At 43.2% G+C, this 24,894-nt stretch overlaps 2 protein-coding genes across 3 annotated transcripts; one reads left to right on the top strand and one right to left on the bottom strand.

Annotated features, from left to right (window-relative positions):
* Window positions 1-964: 964 nt before the first annotated feature.
* Window positions 965-4,793, top strand: LOC119140075 (claw keratin-like). 2 transcript variants are annotated; one of them, XR_005101546.1, is made up of 2 exons: window positions 965-1,282; window positions 1,572-1,595. XR_005101546.1 is itself a non-coding variant. In XM_037371119.1 (2 exons), the coding sequence occupies exon 2, from the start codon at window positions 3,849-3,851 to the stop codon at window positions 4,401-4,403; it is 555 nt and encodes a 184-aa protein (XP_037227016.1). In that variant the 5' UTR covers window positions 965-1,282; window positions 3,828-3,848; the 3' UTR covers window positions 4,404-4,793. The 2 variants fall into 2 exon arrangements, 1 of the variants encoding a protein (XP_037227016.1); XM_037371119.1 differs by lacking the exon at window positions 1,572-1,595 and adding an exon at window positions 3,828-4,793.
* An 8,015-nt stretch (window positions 4,794-12,808) lies between these two features.
* On the bottom strand, window positions 12,809-23,647 carry LOC119140169 (scale keratin-like). Its single transcript, XM_037371256.1, has 3 exons — window positions 23,535-23,647; window positions 20,613-20,680; window positions 12,809-13,404 (listed from the first exon to the last, which is right to left on the bottom strand). The coding sequence occupies exons 1-3, from the start codon at window positions 23,645-23,647 to the stop codon at window positions 12,809-12,811; spliced, it is 777 nt and encodes a 258-aa protein (XP_037227153.1).
* Window positions 23,648-24,894: the final 1,247 nt, after the last annotated feature.

Genomic DNA, 24,894 nt, shown 5'->3' with positions numbered 1-24,894 from the left:
CAGGGTCCACCAAACATGTCTGCTGACTGTAAGAGAAACTCAGATATTTATTTTCAGACACCCAAGTGTAGCTGTCTCAGTCTGGAACTGGCTCTAACCCCTACGTCCTCCTTTCTCCTGTGGCAACCACGCAGTTACACAGCCAAGTCCAGCTTTCAGGCACAATGGCACCTTGTGCTTTACTGAGTGACTGACAGGGCAAGCAAGCAGTGGATCTCGGTTCTAAGAAATGGAGAAAATTGTTGTAAATAAAGCCTGAGATACGGAAGGCGGCTATGGGTGCAATTTTAAGAAGAAATGAAGTTCCTTTGGTTTTGGGAACCGGGGGAAGCATTAGTTTTTCTGGACAACTATAAATTCCATCATCAATCTAAACTTTTTTCCTTATTGTTATCTGTTTTCTTGTGCTCTGCTCAGACCACGGGCATGAGGTTTCCTATACTTACAACAGTACAGTCTAAGTCATCTCCAACAGCTCTAAACACAGGGAAAGGAGTAGGTAGCCGACAAAAAAAGATTTATTTTTTTTTAAATAGGGATGAACAAAGGGAATCAAGTAAATGTAATGCACAACTTTAAATGAACATCAAAATACAAAACTGAGATACTGCTCTGGTCTGAGCAATATAATAGCATCAAATATGCAGATAATGAAAAAGCAGACAGTGGTGATCAAGTCCCTTAGTTCCTTATTTCATCTTCAGTCTTCCAATTAGGCAACGAAAAAGCACTCATTAATATTGACCCTTCACTTTGAGCAGTTTTGGAAATAGTTTTCCAGGTGACAGCTCTTAGACCACCCTGGAAACCTACGCCAAAATATGGACGTCCAGGATGCAAAGCAGCCTTACCTTTGGCCTCTTGCACAATGATTCCCAGTTTTAGCCTATTTACTTTGCTGCATGGTGTTGTTTGTTATTCCCTTAGGAGCGCTGGAATTGCTATGATAAAATCTGTGGAAAAATGAAGGTTAAGGATAATGTTTTGCTACAACCTGCGATAATAATATAGGCTCTTTCCTTTAAGACAAGCGAGTGTTCAGACCAATTTAGAAAATTATAGCATGGCACAGGTGAGAGCAATAGCAATTAAACCAGCTTCCTCTTTCAGATTTAATCTTCATATGCAAAGCAGCTGGGTAAGAATCAGAGCACAGTACTGGCATTTCTAAAACCAGAAAATCAAAAAAGTCTGCCGACAACAACAACAACAACAACAACATGCTAGGAAAAAACAAGATGAGGAATCTTTCAGATAATGCTTCAAAATTGCTTTATGTGGGGTGAGTTTATACCTAAAGCTGTAAGTCTGGGGTTCCTCAGGCTGCTGCTTTACGTGAGTTTGTTGCTCTGTATACGAAGCAACAAATTCTTCGTAGAGAAAAATACAGAATCCCTGATGTTTTTTTCCTTCATCTTTTCAGAAGCATTTAGCTTTCTAACCTGGTGAGGGAGGATATCTCTTTATCTTTAAAAGAATTCTTTGATGTAAGGCAGCTGGGGTTCAGGCATTGTGAAAGGGGATGTTGGCTTATTGCCAATTAACTTTTTTGCATGCTATATTTTTAAAAGGGTATCTGGAGAATATGAGGGCCGACTACAGTTTGAGCTTGAAAGTCTGATATCTGCTCTTCTGGCTTTCTACCTTCTGTAAAACAAGATTTCCCCTTACTTAAAGCTGCCAAGGGAAAAGCATCGGTTGTGGAAAGCAAACTGCATGGATGGTGAAGCCAGTGTGATTTTCTGTGGGGTGTGTTAAGAAGCTGTGTTTTGAACAAATTTTCTATACATTGGAAAAACCTCAAAAACAATGAGAACCTTATTAACTTTTATAAAATATTTGGTTTGGCAACTCCTTTGATTGCTTCAGCTGTCAATCGCTCTAATTATTAGTTGCTTCTCATTCCCACAAATTACGTGACTCATTATTCTGTGCAGCTTGCTGTCACATCTCTATTGGCTGCATACATGTACATTCCTCTGGTCATTATATTGATTTAATGGTCATGAAATGTAAATAAAATTATTTGGTTTGGGGTTTTAGTTTTTGTGGGTTTTTTTTAGCTTTAATTTTAATAATTTACCATAAAAATGTACTTAAGAGGTTTTTTTGGTTTTTTTTTTTAGTTTGCGGTTGGTTTGGTTTTTTTTAATGTATAGGTGATTATGTGAATCACAGAATTGGCGTTTGTGAATATGTTCTGTGTTACACACCTGTACTTTAGGTAATGTTTCCTCTGGATCCTCTAGTCCCACAGGTAACATATTATTCCTCTCCTCATATTGGCCTTCAACAAGCATACACAGAAAGGAAAATTCAATTTATTCATAGTTATTAGTATTTTTTTGTTTTTATTCTGAAGGCACCTTGGAAGGGGATGATTCCTTGAGATGAGGAACTGATGATAAACCGTAAAAGCTTGGGCAGGTGCTGTCTTTGGCTGAACTGATAACTGGATTATTGTGCCTGACCCTAGTGCTCACAGGAGAATGCATGAACTGCTTTGGTATCTCTTACTTTCTACTTACCTGGGATGTGGCATAGTCATGTAGGAGAACATCTCTCCAAAGGACAGTCCCAAGCCATAAACTTCCTTCCCAAAGCCCCTGGAGCAAGTACACAAGGGCCATGGACGCTAGTGGCTATTTAATTTAAAAAAACTTCCTAGCTTTAAAGAGGAAAAATCCAGAAGACCACTGATTATTATTGTCTGAGATGACAAATGATAAACTGGAATCCTGTGCTTACTAGCAGCATGTAGTTTATCCATCTCCGAGCTACCTTCAAGAGTATTAGCAAGTATTTAAGAGAAACCCAAACTCAATTTATTGTGATATTTTCAACAAAAAGACAAGGTGGGTGAAATGGACGCAGCATGTTGTGTGGGATTGTAAATGATCTAATAATCATGATCTAATATCATAAGCTGTTATCAAAACAGTTGCAACAAAGGAAGGCATCACCAGGGGAAAACATTTGTTTCACAAGATGCAGAGAACGGTTGCGTAAAGGTATCTCCCAATTTCTATAATCTATGACAGCATATAAAAGTGCTCGTAACTCAGGTCTCTGTAGCTGCCTCTGCTGACTTACTCTTCTTGGTGACTGGGTAAGTCCGATTTAACTGAATCAGTTTATAATTATAGACATGGATTTATAGGTAGTGTTAATACGAGGTTATATATCCTACCCTATTTTAGGGTAGGACCTTATTATCTATAAACATTGAGATATATGTATATATCTTGAAAACTGTAACTTGCAAATAGGGTGGATATAGGCATTGCCACATGTCGGCAAAAGAAAACAGATTGGGAGTTTCAAAAACGTGGATGGTAGCAATGCCTAGGAATTGAACATCTATCTGTGGAGACAGGACACTCCAAAAACATTATTGGGATGGGACTGACTCCCAGACAAAAAGACCAGCACAGGCAATGATGTGAGAAAAGGCCAGAGAGGCATTTTTCCAGAGGTCATTTTAGGAGTAGGCTACGGGGCAATGGAGCACTAGAGAGGAGTGGGAGTAGACTTCGAAGCCTCTACTCAGCAATTCATCTCACTTGGTTGGTGAGATCTGTAATGCACAACTCTATTTCAGAGTAGAAGGGATTGTTCCCTTAGAAATGGTGATTATTTTTATTTTTTTTTTTCTTTTAAATCACAAACTCTTAAGTTTAGTGTAGACAACTGGGACATGTGTATCTGCATCTGTTCAGGGGAATGCCACTCAACACACCTGCACAACCCACGTTCTGATAACACAGTTTGTTCTTTCACTCCTCTGGCTGTAATTTTACCGGGCTAGTGTACTCTCTGCCTTGCAGGTTGGCTTGCCTTCTGGAAAGATGTCTTCCTATGGACAGATGCTTAGCTCCCGCTGTGGTGCGCCGTGTGAACCGACATGCCCACAACCCTACGTCAACTGTTGGAATGAACCATGTATCAGCTCATGCGGCGATTCAAGAGCAATCGTGTATGCGCCACCCGTTGTCGTGACATTCCCTGGACCCATTATCAGCTCTTGCCCTCAGGAAAGTTTTGTAGGAACTGCCATGCCCGAAATTGAGGGTGGGATGGGCTCTGGAGGTGGAGGAATGGGCTCTGGAGGTGGAGGAATGGGCTCCGGAGGTGGAGGAATGGGCTCCGGAGGTGGAGGAATGGGCTCTGGTGGTTCCTGTGGTGGAGGCAGCTCCTATGGGATGGGCTCCCATGGTTCAGGCGGTTCTTGTGGTGGCATGGGAGGGGGTTCAAGTGGTGGGGAGGGCTCATGTGGTGGTGGAATCTCCCGTTTGGGAAGCTTTTACCGAAACTCATTTTATTCAGGATATGGTAGAAATTATTTCCCCCTTTTTTCCAGAGGGTATTATAGGTATCGCTATGGAAACTATGGGCCATTTTAAATCTTTAGGAGAGAGTAATGACTGAAAGAACAATAAAATAAAAACTAGCAGTTGATATATAGACCTGAAAATCAGACTTGCCAAGCAGCCTCTGCTCCAGCCAATGTCGATAGGAGCTGGGGTTGCTTGGGATCTCTGCGCTTTATCTAAGGCTTACAACACCAATGTTGTCTCACTTTGTCGTTTGCTCATGTTATGTTTTGTTCTTCCTGAACCTGATGAGGCTAAAATAAGTAATGGGACTTGACTGTGAAAGTGTCCAGCTGAAAGAAGAACCTCTTGTGAGCCCTGTGCTCCCCTGAATGACTGATTGATTGTAGTCCTTGTTGAAATGGAAATTACATTCTTTGTTTCTGCATTGCCTCATTCTGCAAGAATGTATTCCACTTTTTGTTTGTATTAAAGCCCTGTTGCATCATAGCACCGTCTTCTGGCTTTCATTTCACTGCAGTTTCTAGTCTGAAAGAAGTTAACTTTGGGCATCAAGTCTTACACGTTAATTGAGGACTTTCATTAGAGAATTAATTCCTCTGTGTGGCCAACGTAATTTGTTAGAAATTTTTCAATAAAGTATTTTTTCCCTTTCTGATATTTACCACGGTATACATACTAATAAATAGAGCAGAAAAAGTTGTCTGGTACAACTCCAACTCAAACCCAAGATAACTCTGAAGTTAGGTCAGTTACTCAGGGTCATTACCACTCATTCTGTGACTATCCCTAAGGAAATTGTTCTAACGCTCAGCAGGGGCTGAAATGACTGCATGCTTCCTGACTCCATCAGAAGGTGGTGCCGTGCTCTGATTTATCTAGGCTTGATGCTAAAATAGTTTATCTGATTACAGACTGCAAAGGGAAGCAGGTTAGCCTGGATCGGGGTATTGTGGGGAGGCAGGGCCGAAGGGAATGGGCAGGAGTTGTTTGTATGCAGCTGAGAATCAGACCACAAGTCTTGTGCTTTGCCTTGAAGTAAGCCGAGGAATTCACCCCAGCAGCTGTATCAATATTTTTTCTTTAGGAACCATTTCCATTGTGCTGCTCTATGTGACAAGAGAGGGCTCCTGCGTAGGCTGAGCGAGCGCTGCTGTGCCAAGCATAACATTCATTTCCTTCCTTTGATTGTCTTAATCCTTGTGGTTTGTTAACTTAATTGAAGCATTTATGCAGTAAATGATCTGAGCTTGTTAAGCATCACCATGGGATCCCTCAGGCAACAGCTACATGGATGCCCTTGTGCTCTCTCAGAATTCAGGATCACAAAGTGCCTCATGTGCAAACATTGCCAGAACTGCCCAAGAAACAAATTCTTCCACCACAACTTTAATTTTTTCCCCCCATTGATATCTATTACACAGCTCTCAAAGACAATATGCCTGCAAGCTTTTTGAGGGAAGAGGAATTTCAATCAGAAAATCTTAAGAGAAATATTCCAATAGCTCTGCTCATATTGTGGGCTGATGCATGCCATGTGTTGCACCATAACATTAACAGAATATTGCTTGAATTATATCACCCAGTGGTAATGGCATTCCTTTATGAGAAGCCTATCAAGCAAAGTAATGATGTTCTGCTAGCTGGCTCATAATCCACAGCCTTAAGTAATAATACATATTTCGATTGTTGAAAAAGCAGGATTGCTTTTATTTGGGTATAAAACCTTCCTCCTAGTGCAAATTTGGTATTCTCAGCTGCTTGAAGACAGGTGCAGAGATGTGTGTGTACACACTGGGGTCCCACGGTAATGAAGGAGGTACTCAGCTGTTGTAACTCCAGTTTTACTCTCAGCTCAGGAACGTCTGACCTTGCTCTAATGTACGACAGATAAGGTTGTGGCAGCAATGCTCCAGAAATTTTCACTCTTGTTACTCAATGTTTCATTCCTCAGCCCTACTGAGTAAGAACTGTGTGGGGGTGTAATTCTCTTTTGTAAATTGTGAGGCATCACCTTCACTGAAGTCACGTGTACAGCAGTTTATACAGGCATTCCTGGCTCAGCCTCAAAATCGCTGACTCTGATCCTCTTAGTTCTGTGCGAGTGCAACTGCGTGAAGCTGAAAGTCGGTGCAATTACCACTCCTCCTCTGCAAAGCCCATTAGCAAATTACTCAAATTGAAATGAGTATTCGGGAATGATTCCTTCCAGGCTCAGCCACTAAAATGTGTAGAAATACTTCCCTACACAGAAAGAACAGCAAGATTGGTGCTTCTATGCACCCACTCATCAGGGTATTGAGTTCTATTTTCCTTTGCCTATGTGGAGCTCCACCTCTTATTTTGACTCTGTCTGAGTTCAGTTTCACTAAATTACTTTGTAAAGCAGAATGGAAGGAAAGAAACACCAGGAAGCAAGTAATATAATTCAACAAGACTTTTAATAGCACATGAAATAATTGTGACAGAATAGAATGGTGCAGTTCATGAATGGTCCATTCTGTGGTCAAAAGGCAGCCAGACCAACTGTGCCAATGATGAAAGGCACTGCATGTTACAAGGTAAAACTAAAATCTTTGTAGCAGAGTCCCGTTTGCAAATTCTGAAGCATTTCCACTCCACCAGAAAGGACGTAGTAAAAAACTAATAAGAATTTAAGGAGAGAATCAATCATATGAAACTGCTATTGCTAGAAGATGAGGCATAACATGGAAGAAAGAGGTGTGGGCCCAGTTTTCAGAGGTGCTGAGCAAGGGTGGCTCCCGTTGATGCAATGGGTTTCACCATCTCTGAAAGCCAGCCCCAGCTGCGCGTCAGGATCTTGCCTCTTCACCTCCAAAGCTGTTGTGCGGCTCTTCGGGCTGCCTTAGAATGAGCCACAGTTTCCAAGGCGGGAGCCACGGCTGCTGCTGTAGGACCGCCTGCTGTAACAGCCCCCCACCCCTGAGGAGCCACCATACCCAAAGGAACCCCCAGATCCAAAGGAGCCCCCCATCCCTGACATGCCCCCAGATCCAAAGGAACCCCCAGATCCAAAGGAGCCTCCCGTCCCTGACATGCCCCCAGATCCAAAGGAACCCCCAGATCCAAAGGAGCCCTCCATCCTCGACATGCCCCCAGATCCAAAGGAGCCCCCCATCCCGTAAGAGTTCCCAGAGCTGTATGAGGTCAAGGCACCATACGGCTGGGGAAATGATGTTCCCACGATGCTCTCCTGAGAGCAGCTGCTAAGAGTTGGGCCTGGGAAAGTGAGGACAACTGGTGGGGCGTACACCACAGCTTTGGAGTCCCCACACGATACCACACAGGGCTCAAGGCTTCTGCTGTAGGCACATGGCTGTGTGCATGTCACCTCACCGGCAGGCAAGCAGTCAGAGCTAATGTCGTTCAACATCATTCTTGGGGAGCAGAGATGAAGCTGGGAAAGACAATGTGCAGTCAGGAACCAAGAGGTTCCCAGTATGATCCAGGTGCTCCTCGTCCTTTTCCTCCAGCTGCTCATCAACCCCCAGTTCAACCCTCCCTCACACTCTCCATTTTCCCTGCTATTTCACTCCTGATTGACCCCTTCTAAGGCTTCTCAGTTCTTCTTTTGTGTACCATCCACATCTCTTATTCTTCTGAATCTCTCAAAAAATACTGCTCTTTTCTCTGGGACTAAATTACTTGTTCCTTATACAATTACTTGCTCAGAAAAGTCTCATTCATTCTCTTTTCAAAGTAGACCTCCAGGAAGATTTGCCTGTAACTTCAGATAGTTTCCAGAGGAAAGGAATAGAATCTTCTTACTCTATTCTTCCCTTTTCCCCAGCTTTTCTAAGAATTGTTGCTAAATATACTCTTCTCTGTACCTCAGCTTCTCTAAAATCGCTAGCATTTTGTAAGATAAAAAATAAAAAAGTTTTAAGTATTCTATAGCTGCAAAGAAGTGCAATGAAGTTAGACTTACCCTGTTGTCCTGGAGGAATAAGTCAGTGGAGCTGGAAGAATAGAAGATTTCTTGGATCTCTACCCTTTTATACGCTTTCTTAGACAATAGGAAGATCATGAGGTCATCCATTGTTCACTAATTTTTTGTCACTTACTAAGAAGAAGATACTCTTCTAAGCCTTGTAATTGTTCTCATTTCAAGTCATAATTAGCGATCCATTTACAGACTTACTTTGACTGATGTGTGCCCCAAACCCAGCAGTTTCCTTGTGTCTCAAACTTAATGGAAAAAATCCTTTTGGCATCATTCAGGTCCTAGCTGAAACAGGAGTTGATCTCTCCATTTGCTTCTCTTTAATGGCTTTAAGGAAGGTGGCTTACTGATGTGTCAGTCTCACAATTCATTTGTAGGCCTTAGATTTAGGTATAATGCCTCCCAAATGGAATTGTCCAACCCCACCTTGGATGTGGGGTCAGCATTCTTTGCAACCCCACCTGCATCTATTGACCAAATGGATGATACAGCATGATGACAGCTCACAAGCTCTTGAGCCCTGGGCAGGACAAAGGCCCTGCAAAAAGTCTTTCAAAACACAGATAAATGGGGTTGAAGTCACACATGACATCCTCTTTAAGCTCTGAGCCTTCTGAGTAATTTTACCCAAGTACGTATCAAAATTCATTTTGCTATGTTATGCTTAGAGCCTTGTGCTGAGGATGCTGGTGGAGCCACTGAAAGGACATACCCAAAGATCACCAGGTCTTTTTGCTGCAAGGTGGATCTCAAACTTAAGAAGTGAGGTTGAACTTCAAAATTATGTCGCTCAGCAGCAGGGTCAGGCCATTCCTGAAAGCAGACTTGCAGACCTGATCTTTCTGGGGGCCCTTTCTTGGTAAATCATTAACAGCAGTCAATTGATTGCCATTGTAAAACCAGTGGAGTCACCAGAATGTTATTGCATTGGCTGTGCAATTTCAACACAATAGAAAGCCCAAATTTATTTTATGAGAGTCATATTGTGTAGGTCTCTGGATGGTTTACTAATTGGAAACTATGAAAATAATTACAGGTATTAAAGGAGTCACCCAGAAAAGAAACCCAATAGTTTGGTAAGTGCTAGATATTTTATGGGATGTGAAGCATCCCTAGAGTTGCCTGCAAAAAGGTATAAAAGCAGGAACATCTTGGGAGTCTCCTGAAAACTTCTCCTGACTTACCTTTCGTGGTGCTCTAGGTGAGTTTGACTTAAGCTAATAATTTTATATCTGTCATGTCTCTGTAGTGATAGTTTAAAATGAGGAATCTTTCCTAGGTCTCTTCTGTGATATTAGCAAGGTAAGATGTCACAGTGAAATTGTATTTTTGACAGGAGACTCACTACAGTAACCTGTAGACAGTGGTAAGAATCATTTTTATGTTTAAAGACAGAATTTTAAGAATTACTTTATTTTTTCTTATGCCTTTCAAAACTTGAGATGTGACTATAAAGCTAAACCCTACTGAATAAACAAAGTCCTAGGCATCTCCACAGGGGCAAGAAGGGAGGAAGAAAAGGGATCACAGGAGAGAAAGGGTTGAGGGAGGACTAGAAAGCATGAACAAGGATCTAATTTGCCTACCTAACCCCATTGCTGTCATGTGTGTGATGGGCACCCATCAACACCGGCTGTGATGGTGTCCTGACTGCACGTTGTCTTTTCCAGCCTCAGCCCAAGCCCTGACAACAATGTACTGCAACGTCAGCTCCCGGTGCTTGCCCCCCAGTGAGGTGACAGCCCCGCAGCCATACGTCTACACCAGCAGCCTTGAGCCCTGTGTGGTATCGTGTGGGGACTCCAGAGCTGTGGTGTATGCCCCACCAGTTGTCCTCACATTACCGGGACCAAATCTCAACAGCTTCCCTCAGGAGAGCATCGTGGGAACATCATTTCCCCAGCCGTATGGTGCCTTGACCTCATACAGCTCTGGGAACTCCTACGGGATGGGGGGCTCCTTTGGATCTGGGGGTTCCTTTGGATCTGGGGGCATGTCAGGGACGGGAGGCTCCTTTGGATCTGGGGGTTCCTTTGGATCTGGGGGCATGTCAGGGATGGGGGGCTCCTTTGGATCTGGGGGTTCCTTTGGGTATGGTGGCTCCTCAGGGATGGGGGGCTGTTACAGCAGGCGGTCCTACAGCAGCAGCCGTGGCTCCCGCCTTGGAAACTGTGGCTCATTCTAAGGCAGCCCGAAGAGCCGCACAACAGCTTTGGAGGTGAAGAGGCAAGATCCTGACGCGCAGCTGGGGCTGGCTTTCAGAGATGGTGAAACCCATTGCATCAACGGGAGCCACCCTTGCTCAGCACCTCTGAAAACCGGGCCCACACCTCTCACATGTCTCTCTTTGTCTGTATTATTAGTGACAGCTTCTGTTAATCATCTCACAATGCTAGATCCCTATTTTCACTGTGCCAATGAAAGAAAAAAAAAGTAATTTGCAAGGCCTGACACCAAGATTGTCAACAAAGCTGTGGAGAAGAACAACTAGTGGGAAATGGACTCTTCACAGGCATTGAATGCTGTGCCCTTTTCTGGCACTGAGGAAGTGTCCTCTTTGTGTGTGCCACCTCATTCTGCAGTGTATCCTGTCTCCCATTTGTATTAAAATCCTCCTGCATCATCAAATTTTGTTCAGCTTTTCTTTCTCCATAAGATAGTTTTGGTCCTATCCTTTCCACTAGCTCATTAGGCTCCTTAGAGCTGGTTACACAGCCTGTGAGCGCCAGTGTGTTTTTAAGGTCATATAATAATAATTGCTTAAGTAATAAAGCTGCTGTGAGAAGGATGGTTGAATGAAACATTCAAAATTTAAGCACACAAGGTTCAGCATTGCTTCTCCATAGGGCACAGAGGTTTCCGAAGCTGATGACCCAGTACTTTGTGCTGGTGTATGAACAGGTAACAAACAGAAGTCACCTACCACAAACAATGCTCAGATCAGTCATTTTTCATCCGTGCAGCTGTTAGGTGTCAAATGAGGGTTGAGGTTTAAAATGTCATATATACAAGACCTTTTCAGAAGAGGTCAGACTGAATATTATCTCTCCCTGCCTGATGGGGAAAAGTGTAGGAAAACCCCCAAAGTGTAAGGGATGAGACATGGTCAGTTGAAGATTGGAAATTTATAAGGTTTATGAGGAATTATCATTGTTCCCTGGAGATGTCTGAGGTTTAGACAACTTAAATACGTTGGTGAGAGTGCCTGAAGAATGCAAACCAGCATAAAAATACAGTTCTCTGGGGACTGTGAATGGTAACCAAAGAAAATCATCCAAATAATCCCTACTTGATTCCTGAGATTTGTCACCTTGAACTTGCAGCATTAAATACCTGAAGATATTTAGAAAATGCTTTTGACTATGGCCCCATCAAAGGGCTGTGTTTATATGACAGCATAATGCGCTTTCATATCGCAAGGGTGTGCAAGAGAGACTTTCATAACTTGTGAGTGACACCACACCAGAAATAACGTTTTGTGTTGCTGTTTTCCATAGTCAGTGCTGGGAGTAGGAATGCAGAGACTGATGGATGAGTCTCCAGAAGTCTCTTGAACGCTAAAGATGTATTAAAACCTGGCTTTGCTCCATTCGGTGTTGGAAAACATACGAGGGAGACCAGGAACCAAAGAAAGATTTGTAATTTTTTTTTTATATTTCATGTTGAACTACAGAATTGTTCATGTTTGGAAAGTCAATAAGGATGAACTGAACCACAGGGACTATTAGAAGAGCCAGCATACAGAATGTCCCTGTCATAGATTCCTGGTCCCATTTTGAAAAATCTAACTTTTATCTCTTTGCTAAAACTGAAGTGAAAATGGTAATAAGAAAAATTTTAATGGACAGCTTTTCTGGAGATAGACAAAAAATGCATTTAGAGGGTACTCACACAATCAAGTAATTGCTTAAGTTTCCCATGTTTAAAGAAATTTGTCTTTAATGATTGCAGGCAAGAAACTCATCAGCTCCAAGCAAAATGTTAATATGACTGAAGAAACAGGCTCAATTTGAAAACAGTTAGCTAATTTGTTTGCAATTATTACATCGCTTCGCAGTTAGGAGCTAAGGTAATCATCACACATCATCAGGGAGCAGAATTCCAGTTCAGTAGCATGAATCCTGGAATATGTCACAGGGTAAAAAGTTTTGCACTGCCCAAATTCCTGCTCTTAGCTAAAGGGGCCTTTTAAAGGCTTAAGATGGAAGGTTTTCATCTGTCATCTGGCTTTATGGATGTGTTTCATAATCAAAGTGGTTTGCAGGTGAAAGGGTGAAGGAGAAAACATTGGGCAAACGTAGTGATGCAGCGTAGCTTTAATGACAGGGAAGCACAGGGTACATTTGGTGAAGACAGTCCCGCAGAACACGGAGGATGTTTCCCAGGGCTTTGGGAAGCAATGCAGCTCCATGTGTGCCAGCAAAGTCAATCGCTTGGCCATCACCAGGTTGCAGCTTCCCCCGCGAGCTCAGCACACACCAGGGATGCTGGAGCCGGACACGTTGCCCCTTCAGAAATAACCGGAGCTACAGCTTCCTCCGCCAAACCTCCTGGAAGAAGAATAGCTCCCACCGCTCAGGCAGCTCCCCCCACCAAAGGAACGGCCTCCTCCATAGGAGCCCCCACCATACGAGCTGCCTCCTCCACAGGAACCCCCAAAGCCACCGCCGTAGGAGCCGGAGCCAAAGGACCTTCCGCCTCTGTACGAGCTCCCAAATGACCTGCCTCCAGAGCCCCCAGAGCCAAACGAACTACCCCCTCCATACGAGCCCCCCATCCCCATGGAACTGCTTCCTCCATAGGAACCCCCTGCACCAAACGAGCCCCCTGATTCAATAGAGCCCATTGGCCCTGAAGACCCCCCAATGGGTGATGGGAACGAGGTGCCCACAAAGCTCTCCTGCGGGCAGGAGGTGAGGATGGGGCCTGGGAAGGTGATGACCACGGGCGGCGGGTAGACCACGGCACGGGAGTCCCCGCAGGAGGTGACGCAGGGCTGGCTCCAGGCGTTGGCGCACGGCTCTGGGCAGGTCACCTCGCAGGGCGAGTAGCATCCACTGCTCATGAGCTGTCCTCCTGAAGACATCCTCTGTGGTGTAGGTAAACCTGCAGCAGGAGATAAAGTGAAGTACCATGCTCAAATCCAGGATGGAAAAAAGCTTGCTCTGCTATCTTTTGCAAGCATGAAAAAGGGCAGAAAAAGTGTTTAGGAAGATTCAGGTTTCTCTCTCTTAGGCATTTGTCTGAACGCATGTGTGCTAACACCTAGTACTTCCCAAAGCACTTTCTGCTGCTCTAGAAATACTGGTAATCACCAAGAGCAAAGCCAGACTCCATGTGTCTTTGGAATTAGTTCATTTTCAGGATTTTGTTGGATTATAACATACATATATATATATAGTATAACATATATATAACAGCTTTGGAGCTAACTGACATTATTGAATTCTTCCAAGTGCCTGAGAAAATCCAGTCTCATAACTCATCAACCGTGTCTACAATGGCATACGTTTAAATGACTATAAAAATTAATGTAAGACAAAAGGCAAACAGCATTGCTTAACACCACACTTTCTGCAGAAGACTAAGTCCACAGTTAAATACTGAAAATATTTTCCTAATGGTTTGTATAGAGAATGAAGGAGATCGAACTCACCAGGTCTGGAGAAGTGCAGATGCAGAGCTGCCGCTGATGAAACTGAAGCGTTCAGAGCGCTTTTATATACCTCTTCAGACCACCAGTGGAATGTGAGCCGCGCTTTGTGCAAGAGCTTCCTACGTGTTGCCAAACTATGTTTTGCTGTATGGATTATTTCTTTAATTGTTCTAATTGTTCCCTTAAGTGATGTGATCACAACTTTATTCTTCATTCCAAATCACGTTACAAGCATTACACACCTTACATTTTATTTTATACTCCGACCCTGACAAAGTCACCTAACAGCTGATATTGTCCTTGGCCCTCTCTGGAGTTAAAACTGGAATGAGTATAGATGCATGTGAGGGTCATATTGAACTGATAAATGGATTTAGTACACAATATTCCACTTTTCTCCTTCAAAATCTGGATTGCAAATGACTGGGTGGTTAATAGAAGTACTATCGCTTGCCAGTCACGCTGAAATAGGAGAAACAGCAGCAGTGCCCAGGGTTCTTCATTTAAATTGATATTCCCCAACCCAACTGTAGGAAACCAAAAAGATTCACGTTACCTGAGGAGTTAACGAAGAATTGCTGACTAGCAAAATCGTCACATCAAAGGCTGCCCACTGATGCCTGACAGGACTCGTTCGCATTCTGATGCAAGATCTTAACCATCTAAGCTCCCTGTGCTCTGTTCTCTAATTGGGCTTGAAAACACCAGAAATCTGCTGATAGAAATGACATAAACATTAAGCATAAATGTTATAATGATATAAACATTAAGCATAAACGTTATAATGATACAAACTTTAAACGTAGAATGGTAAGCGGAACAGGATGAAACCCCAACCATTTAGATACAGATAGGCTGCAGCTGCTTTCCTCCCACAGCTATGACTGGGGGTCAAAATCTACAATTACTTTAGTTTACTTTGGTTCAAAACATTTAAGTTGGGTGTTTGATATTGCTGGCACTAATGCACATGATGTTTCTCTGTTATAACCCCACAAAAATACTGATCCCATCTAATGTTCTCACTGTATTTCTGGTTATTGATAAAGGAAATTTTACTTGCAAATATCTCTTCCTATTTATGCACTTGTATTTCTGTCTCCTAATGTATGAGATTTCTAAGTACTAGTCCAGGAATGCTGCTGTGGCTTTCTTGAAAAAAATAGTCTTTGCCATTCTTAAGATGCTTGTATTTTGGCTTATCACATGTTATCGCACGGTACTTCCTTGTACTTGGACGACAGTGGCCATGTGATTAAGCACTTCTGTAAGCAGTTACTTGGGTGGATGTTAAACAGGCAGAAAAAATTACCCCTCCCACCTGAGGAGCTCTAAAGATTAAATTTGCAGTTTTCCCAACTCTGTGCAATTCTGAATTTAAATGGAGTCTTCTGCAGAACAGAAAATATTTCTCCCGACACAGCCAAACTGCTGTTTTTATCTTGCTTAAGGAAAAGACTGATGCCTTTACCTTGCTAAGCAAAAAGAGCTCAGTTCACCACCATTGCAATTCAAATGAGGTCAGGAGATGGCACTAGTCATAAAATGGATATAAAAACTATTTAAGGATTAAAATAAGATCAAGGGTGTGTTGCGGATATTGTATGATGTGCAGCTGATTTACTAATCATTATCAGTGATCAAAACAATTATTACAATTAGAAGTAGCTTATACAGCAGAATGTTTTGCTGGGTAACTATTATGCTCCGTGTACAAAAGTGCACTGCATGTTGTGGCAGCGGTCTGAAGGGGAATATAAAAGCCCTGCGTTCCTGCGGCTTCACCAACAACTTCTCTTCAGTCTAGTGTTCTCTGTGAGCCTGGTGAGTACCCTTTCTTTAAGTTCCTTTGCATTAACTGGGGTGTTGCCATCCATGTTAAATTTGGGAATGAATTCGATGCCAGTCCACCGCAATGGTCATCAATAAGAGTTTTGGTTTATTTCTTAGGCAGAGAAGATTTTTGTAGCATTCAGTGGTAACCATTGGTAGATGCAGGTCTTAGCATATGAGGCTGCGTTCTTCCAAACCACAAAGGGAAAGTGTCAATTAAATCCTGTTAATTTGATAAGGAGGTTACAACTTAATAACTTACAGCTAGGTATTTATTATTATTATTATTATCATTATACGCACAGAGAAACATGTATGCATATGGCAAGAACCACTGATGATTTCCATTTACAAATACAGGGTCTGTCAAACCTGTTGCCCAAAGAACCCAATAGCTGAGAGAAATAAATTAGTGATTTGTCCTTGGTAGAACTAGAGGTTGTTGGTGGAAGACAATAAGATACACGCTCAGAAGGAAGGCAGGCTAAAGATGCTTTAGAAAGGGATATGCCTTACTGGCAGCTACACCGGTCTGCAAGAGAAGCTGCATTTTTTTTTTTGAATTATTTAGCTTTAACCATGATATTTCAGTCTGGAGTAAAGCAAGATATCTCCACAAGACGACTACTCACATTTATAAGAAAATAATCCCTTCTGTCAGGAAAGAAACAGCTTGTATTGTTATGGTGATTGCGTAAAGGATCGGAGCTGCATGTATATTTTATTTTTACTCCTTAACCTGTGATGCAGGTTTACCTACACCACAGAGGATGTCTTCAGGAGGACAGCTCATGAGCAGTGGATGCTCCTCACCCTGCGAGGTGACCTGCCCAGAGCCGTGCGCCAACGCCTGGAGCCAGCCCTGCGTCACCTCCTGCGGGGACTCCCGTGCCGTGGTCTACCCGCCGCCTGTGGTCATCACCTTCCCAGGCCCCATCCTCACCTCCTGCCCGCAGGAGAGCTTTGTGGGCACCTCGTTCCCATCACCCATTGGGGGGTCTTCAGGGCCAATGGGCTCTATTGAATCAGGGGGCTCGTTTGGTGCAGGGGGTTCCTATGGAGGAAGCAGTTCCATGGGGATGGGGGGCTCATATGGGGGCAGCAGTTCCATGGGGATGGGGGGCTCGTATGGAGGGGGTAGTTCGTTTGGCTCTGGGGGCTCTGGAGGCAGGTCATTTGGGAGCTCGTACAGAGGCGGAAGGTCCTTTGGCTCCGGCTCCTACGGCGGTGGCTTTGGGGGTTCCTGTGGAGGAGGCAGCTCGTATGGTGGGGGCTCCTATGGAGGAGGCCGTTCCTTTGGTGGGGGGAGCTGCCTGAGCGGTGGGAGCTATTCTTCTTCCAGGAGGTTTGGTGGAGGAAGCTGTAGCTCCGGTTATTTCTGAAGGGGCAACGTGTCCGGCTCCAGCATCCCTGGTGTGTGCTGAGCTCGCGGGGGAAGCTGCAACCTGGTGATGGCCAAGCGATTGACTTTGCTGGCACACATGGAGCTGCATTGCTTCCCAAACCCTGGGAAACATCCTCCGTGTTCTGCGGGACTGTCTTCAACAAATGTACCCTGTGCTTCCCTGTCATTAAAGCTATGCTGCATTCATACTTAACCTATGTTTTGGTTTTTTTTTTTTTTTCATTTTAACTCACGTTTTCAAGTGATCTTTTGGGTAATTCTGCAATAACCTTGAGAAACCTGTGAGTGTCCTGGGGAAGAATCAGGCCCCTTTACTGCACTGTAACATTGTGTGTATGTGGGGGGACATAAATTTTTCCCCACATCCTTTAGCTTTTGTTCGTGCTGTCACGTAGCATAGCACCAAACTAGTAAATCCGCTGATGCCTTCCTAGAAATACAACCTAGCGGCAGACATGCTCCTCTTGAAAGCAGGAGCATACATTATCAGTTTTAAGTAATTGTAATGTAATAAATCTTTCACGTGAAGGGCTCTGGTTTTTAGATTTTTCTTAAAGAAACACTGAGTATTTAGATCTGCGTGCACACACGTCCTTTAGCTCTCTCTTGACTTAGTGCTCCCCGCTCCTTTTAATTTTTATGAAGATACTATGCTGTAAGGAAATGACTCATCCTTAAGAATCTGGTTGGACGGCTCTGCTGACTAACGTGAAGGACATAGATATGTGTGCCTATGAGACCCAAATCTGAATAATAGAAAAGACAAAACCAGAGATACAGAAATAATAAATATGATTTGCTGCTGTCTCATCCATGTCTCCAAAGGTCTGGAAAAGCAACGGAGAGGAAGGCAAAAGCACTGAGCCCACAGGCTTCACTTGCCCAGTGAAAGCAACAGTGGAAAATGAATCACAGGTCTCTACCCAGATTTTATGATCATAGGAAGAAACTCTTTTGTTGCCAGAAGTAGCTACACTAGCTAAGTTGAAGCTAGGTCTACTGCATTTATATGAACTGTAGGCAGTTTTAATGTCAATACAGACATAACTGTACAATTTATTATGTAATTGTATAGCTCTATTATTTTTTTTAAAATCTAACCAGAAATCTTGCAAAACCTTATTTTCTTCTGGCATGTGTCCGCATGGGTTTTCCTTCTCTGCTATTTGTGCTGTTCTATCAATTGGAAGAAAAACAGGGAAGCGACAGGTTTTGAGGCTAGGTGCTGGTTCTGTACCATACCTTAAGGCACAACAGATATTTTGTATTCTTGTGCCTACAGATTTTTTGGCCAGGAGGGATATTCTGGACAATACAAACCAGAAAATATTACTCAGTTCTTTTTCTCTATTCAATAATTTCTCTTTAAACTCTCGTACGCCTTTTGACTGAACGCCGACTTGATTTAAAGTCAGTACGGAATCACTCATCTCAGCCAAATTATTCCAATGCTTAATTATACTTATAATTAAATGCTTGCATGTTCTTCCTTCTCTAATTACTGTCTTTCCTAATTAGAGAAATCTCCCCCTCCCTTGCAGTTACTTGCATTTGTTTAATTCTCTTCTTGGTCTTATTTCACAGAACCTCTCCAGCACATTTGATTTATTTATTTTAGAGAGGCTCATAAGAAGGGATGTAAAATAGTAAAGCATTACTTCAAGAAGAAAAGCAATAAAATCCTCATTATTCAGTGGAAAACAGGAGATGGAGTCATTTTATATTACAACAAAGAAGACAGATTACTTTTAGGGGAAAAAACCCCCAAACACTCCACTTTCCAGCTGCTGGAGCAGCTAGGTGTTGACAGATTTACAAGTGAGGTGATGGAATCCCGGTACTGAAAATTTTTAGCAGCTTAGACAAAGCTTTTCCAGCAATAATTCAGGAGGGCTTTGGGCAACCTCACCAGTTCTCTTCCACAATGATTTCCCATAATTCTGTTTTTACTCAAATGATTTTTTAATTGCATTTTTAAATGCAAAAATGCCTTGGCATTGCTCAGCACTATTTTAGAAGAATGCTCACCTCCTCAAGCAATTCTTATTCATTTAATTTACCTGTTCACAACAGTATTTGCTGCTTCAGCAGTTTGGAGTCTGAAATCCTTTTACCAACAGTGATTGTACAATTACTTCCTTATCACTGATTTTATACGTGTGAATAAATAGATGTATGTAAGAGAATAAATGCATGTATGCATGGGAAAGTTGGGCTCCCTCAAAAGCTCCCTCTGGAGCTGCTTTGGGTGAGTGAACTCCTGCCAGAAAGGTGAGCGTGGATATTCCTGCAGCCCTGCTCTTGCTATGGGGCTTGGTGGGAAACGCCTGCATCAGAAACATAGCGAAGGATGAACCTCTGAGGCTGGAAATGCCAAATACAAGGCAAAAGCTACGGGAGGCTGCTGCCACGTGAGCTGAGCGTTAGCCAGAGTGCAGGAGGAGTCGCAGCAAAAATTGCCTGGCAGGGTCAGCATTGATCAGTGGAGCTGGGGATGAATGCCAGTCACTCCATGATTTTCCAAAGCTCCCAGAAGCTGATGCGTTAGGGTTGCATCTGGAAGAACAGCTCCTGAGAGATGCTATTCAAATCCCCTGCGTACCTCCAGAGCAGTGGGTAAAAGTTAGTTGTGTCACGCCAGCCAGGGAGCGGTTCGCTTGTCACCATGATCCTGGGACCTGCCAGCCCAGGCAAAGTGTACATACACACATTGAACAGTTTCTGGGTTCTTTCCCCCTCCCTCATTTCTGTGCATATACAACATTTTTGCTTATTATTGTCGCAACATCCATGCTATCAATTATCTCTTGGAAGCAGAGTGATTTTGGAGGATCCTCTAGGCAAGAACATTTACTGGAAATGTTCCGAGGAAATGCTTTCAGATAGTTTTGCAAACAGCCACTAATGTTTTATATATGCAAAGTACTGTGGTGCTATGATGTTAATAACAGGCTGCCAGTATTAAACTCCACAGTATTGAATCATAGCGTCACTTTAAAATATATATGTCAGGGCCACCCACGTGATTCTCTGAATCAGGCAATGAGGAATTTGGAGCCCTTTGTTTTTTGGTTTTTTTTTTTGATTAAAAGCCAGCTATGCATTTGTTATCCTAATCATACTATTTAAAATAAGTTGGCCAAATATTCACCTTTCCAAATCAGGGTATATTTGCTGATTTAAATAGTATTATATTTGTATCACCTGAGGGGGCTGGGTCTGTGTTTCAAACATGGCATGAATTGCTGCTTCATCACAGCAGGTCAAGTTGGGCACAAAGCAATGCTGTAACTCATGGTCCTCTGTATCACTGAACCCCTCCAGAGCAATCTTATGGAAATCAGTTGCTCCTCTTTTCCTTGGCCCACCTGCATGGGGAATGTTGAGCTTCATTTGTTCTGCCAGACGTTGCTCACTTACCTGGAGTTCCCCGCAGCACCTTCTTCACACTCAAAAGCATTTTTTGGATGCAGCTGTGACCATAACCACTGGGAAAGGGACTGGGGGTAGAGTGATTTATTCCAAACCAGACTGAGCAATGCCTACATCCCTCTCACCATCCCACTTTAACCAAAATGAGCTTTCTCTTCTTTTGTTTCTTCCTGGGCTTGGCTAGGAAACGTATTCCAGAGGAGGAGACCTCTCATGCTAAACTGGAGCTACGACTGCTGCATATATGCTTGCTCTGTTCTAAGTTCTTGCCATGGAAAAGGCTCAAACATCAAATGAGGAGCCACCATGGGCAATGCTGCACTCTGCTAGGAGTGTCTCTCCGAGACAGTTCTGACACTACAGTCATGCCATGACTACAGTTTCTGTAAACATGTCCTAACAAGCTTTAAACTAGCAAGCACATTTACTACTAATACTAGGTTAGGCTCTTATGTGTTCTTGGAGGTTATGATGTTAGGCAAGGAAAACAAAGCCCTGTTTTCTAAGGACCTGCGAGGATATGTCCTGCAGAGCCTCTGGCCAGCTGCAGCAGTGTCAGGGCTCCGGTGGCCAGAGCTCCATCCTGCCAGCTGCTTTCACACCGTCACAGCTGCAAGAACAAGTTTGGTGCTTAAAATCATGAAATGAAAGGAATCCGGGAATGGGACTGTGCAAGTCACATGCTGGTGAGAATAGGATAATCAACACAAACAGTAAGCAAAACAATTACTGTAATTACACGTCAAATTTTGTTTGGGGAGTAATGGAACCTAATGCACAAATATGACGTTATTTTCTTGCATCAGCCTGGTGGTCCAGGAAGGTATATAAAACCATTCATGATTCAGAAACCTTTCAGCAGGTTCGCTTGGCTTCTCCTCGGTGAACTGAGTAAGTTGGATTCTGATATAACTTCTTCCTAGGAAAAAAAAAAAAGTATCACTTTTGAAATTTTGCATTTACTTCAGGGATGAGTTTTGGATTAATATTCTGCAATTCCGTACAATGTTCAGGAGTTTATTTTCATGAAAGACTCATTTGCTAATTATTCATTCAGAGGCACTAATGGATTGAGGTTTAAAAATACATTTGAAATCTAGATGGTATTAAAGATGTCTACTTCCATTACATTATGGAATTTAGCACATATAGGCTTTAAGTAGCCTTGAAATATCTTAGCTGGGAGTATACATCTGGCACTGTTGTTCTGACCTTGTGGCTTCCAATTTTTATCTAATTTTGGGACATCTTGGGCACTCATTCTCAGTCTGAACGGCCAGGGCTTTGCTAAATCATCTGTCCATACAGCTATGCAGAAGAAATGGGAACCCAGAAAATGTCTACTTAAGGTGCATATTCCTTGGGAAGTTGCTTTGGGTGTTTTCATTCTGTTTATGCAAAGCAGTAATCTTAGGCCAGCATTCAACAGGCTGTGTAAGAATATATTATCCACTATAAAAGTTTTGTATTATGTGTTTGGGTCTGTTTTACAGCTATTTTCTCTGGCTTGCTTTCTGCTGAGGGATTTGCAGGTCAAGTCAAGAACACAGAGTTAATAGATGTAGTAGAATGAAGGGGTGGGAACCTGAAGAGAGTGTCTGGATTAGGGTTTAAGGTCAGGAGAAGTTTAGGTGAGTAATGGGTATTTTGTCATTGTGTCTAAAACAACAAAAGAAAAAAAAAACTGGAAAAAAATTGCTTGAGTCAAACTGTGGCCCCACCCAGGCTTTTCTAATATGCCGCTCAGTTAGACAGAAAATAAGTAATTGCCTTGGCTGAAACCAAAATATTCCATTTAATCTGAAACAACAGATTAACTAGGTCCTTCATTTGGTGCTTTGGTTTGGAATGTGGATAAGTTTGAAATGACATCCTGAAATGGAGTTTTGTTTTTTCAAATTACCTCCCCGCCCTTCACTTTTTTTCAAAAGAAAGAAAGAAAGAAGGTGTAGAATTCAGTCCAGGTTTGTGAACAGTTTTATTCTCTCTGAAATTTAAATTCAGGAGACCTGGTTTCAGCTTTTTCCTTGCAACCTTGCAAAAGGCTCTTTGATTTTCCAAGCGAGTTTGGTACTAAATATGCTGTATCAAAGCCACCTGTTACAAATTCACTGCGCTAAAAACATCGTACTTGGTGCCCTTGTGGGATTGCCTCATCACGTATAATATAGGGATTATATACCTCTCTCTGCTTTTTGTCTGCTTAGCCCAGAGAATATGTAAATTTGCTACAGTAGAACCTCTCACGTATTTTCCATTTCTGCAATGCTTGGTGATGTGTTACCCTAATTTTACTGAACTCCACCTCTGGAGCCCAAATTACATAGAAGAAAGCAGTTGTTATTGAATCAGCAGCCCCAAAGAGGTTGTTTGCTGTCTGCAGGAAGGAACTGGGCTCTGAAAGGCCACGGAGAAGATCAGAGCAATGGGTACCAACCTATCTGCCAACTTGTGTCTCTTCAGGGCTCATCTTAGTTTAGCTCAAGTGTTGACCCTGTTCTTCTGGGTCCTTTGGGTTTATATTTGCTCCTTCCCATACCTTGCAGGTCTACAGCACAGCTAAAAGATGTCCTGCGAGAAAACTCTGTGCACCGAGCCATGCTCTGTCCCATGCGATGCAAAATGCCCTGAGCCCCGTGCCGCTGCCTGCAACGAGCCCTGCGTCATCGCCTGCCCGGACTCCCGCGTGATTATATTCCCACCTCCTGTGGTCGTGACCCTCCCAGGACCCATCCTCACCACCTACCCACAGGAAACTATCGTGGGCTCCACGGAGTCAGCTGAGCTGGCCGGCACTTTGGAGTCGGCTGTGGGGATCGCTTCAGGGCAGAAGGGCATCGAGTGCTTGGAGCCTTGCATCGATCGGTGTGCCCCACAGTTAGCTACGAAGTGTGAGCCCCAGTGCATTACTCAGTGTGCTCCTCCATGTGCTCCTCCATGCGCTGCCCCGTGCGCTCCCACATGCGCCCCCACATGCGCTCCGCAGTGCGTTGCTCAGTGTGCTCCTCCATGCGCTCCTCCATGCGCTCCCCCGTGCGCTCCCCAGTGCACTCCCCAGTGCGTGCCCGAGCGCTCCTACACCTATTCCACCCGCTGGAAGCATCCTTGCCAGAGGGGCTTTTGCAAGAAGGTCTAATCAGCTTAAAACAAAGAACAGGCACGGAAAAAGAACAAGCAAAGAAGTGAAAGAATATGGCACGTGATTTACAGGCATGGCTACTGGAAAGGGAACCACCCCTGAAACCCAGGACCCTTATGTTTAATTCCTATAGAGTGCTTTAGCTTAGATTAATGCTTTCTTTATTCTTGTGGCTTTGCATCTTATGTCTGCGCTTTTAACTTTCTCTACCCAATTTGACATTGACCACGGTTATAAAACAAAGCACACATAGGGATTTGAATGTCAGACTCAGCAAGAATAAGGAAAGTGAACACCTTGATGAAGTGCATCACACTGGAGTGGGTGATTGGTTTTAGCTTTTCTTGTCTCTAGAAATATACTCTTTCTAGTCTGCATTATTCTTTCTGCAAATGTTTACTCCACTTTGCGTTTACATTAAAATGCTTCTGCATCAAACCGTTGGCCTTCTGAATCCTCTTTTTCCTCTGCTACTTATTTGCCATGCTCTCTTGGTGACACTCAGCCTTGTATAGAGGAACAGAAGAGACTCTTGCTGGACCACTCATAACTTGATGTCCAGGTAAAATGAAGGATTTGGTTTTGCTCTCCAGGCCCCTGTGCAAAAATGAGATGTCAGTTGTATAATGCAGGCTGCCGTCTGGAAACCAGTGAGCAGAAGTCCTATTCATAGAGAAATGTGGTTCTGCACTTTCTAAGTATACACTTCTAGATTATACCAAAATGTATATATTTAAAATGTCCTGTTGTAACTTGTAACCAGTTCTATTTGGAAGCCTTCTTTTCCATAAACAAACCGAACTGAGCAAGATTCAAGATACTCTTCGTATTCCTGCATCAAAACTTTCGCAGCTTGCTTTTGCAAAGAATTCTTTTTCACATGTAAGTGTTAACAGCCACGTGTGGAGCTGGAGTACCAGTTCCTTACATGCTCCTGGATGCTCTGGTCAAAGCCCCAGGTATCTACATCTGCCTGGCTGGTGCCAGCAGTGAATCCCTTTAGGCAGACGCCGTTTAGGACATCACGTATGTCCTGCTCATGACAAGCAATTTGAGATGCTGTTTTTATACTAAAGATTACGTTAATTTCATTCTTCCATAATGGCTACGTACATGTGTTTGCTTATTTAA

This window comes from Falco rusticolus, chromosome 19, assembly GCF_015220075.1.
Source record: "Falco rusticolus isolate bFalRus1 chromosome 19, bFalRus1.pri, whole genome shotgun sequence".
Taxonomy (NCBI): Eukaryota; Metazoa; Chordata; class Aves; order Falconiformes; family Falconidae; genus Falco; species Falco rusticolus.
This window is presented reverse-complemented; position numbering and strand designations above follow the sequence as displayed.

Excerpts from the sequence above, each read along its gene's own strand:
- LOC119140169 (XM_037371256.1), bottom strand. The coding sequence starts at position 23,647 with ATGGAGGAGCGCATGGAGGAGCACACTGAGCAACGCACTGCGGAGCGC. Across the intron at positions 20,681-23,534 it reads CACATGGAGGAGCACACTGA|TGGTTATGGTCACAGCTGCA; the intron begins GTAATGCACTGG and ends TCCCTTTCCCAG. Across the intron at positions 13,405-20,612 it reads GGTGCTGCGGGGAACTCCAG|GTTTACCTACACCACAGAGG; the intron begins GTAAGTGAGCAA and ends CTCCTGCTGCAG.
- LOC119140075 (XM_037371119.1), top strand. The coding sequence starts at position 3,849 with ATGTCTTCCTATGGACAGATGCTTAGCTCCCGCTGTGGTGCGCCGTGT.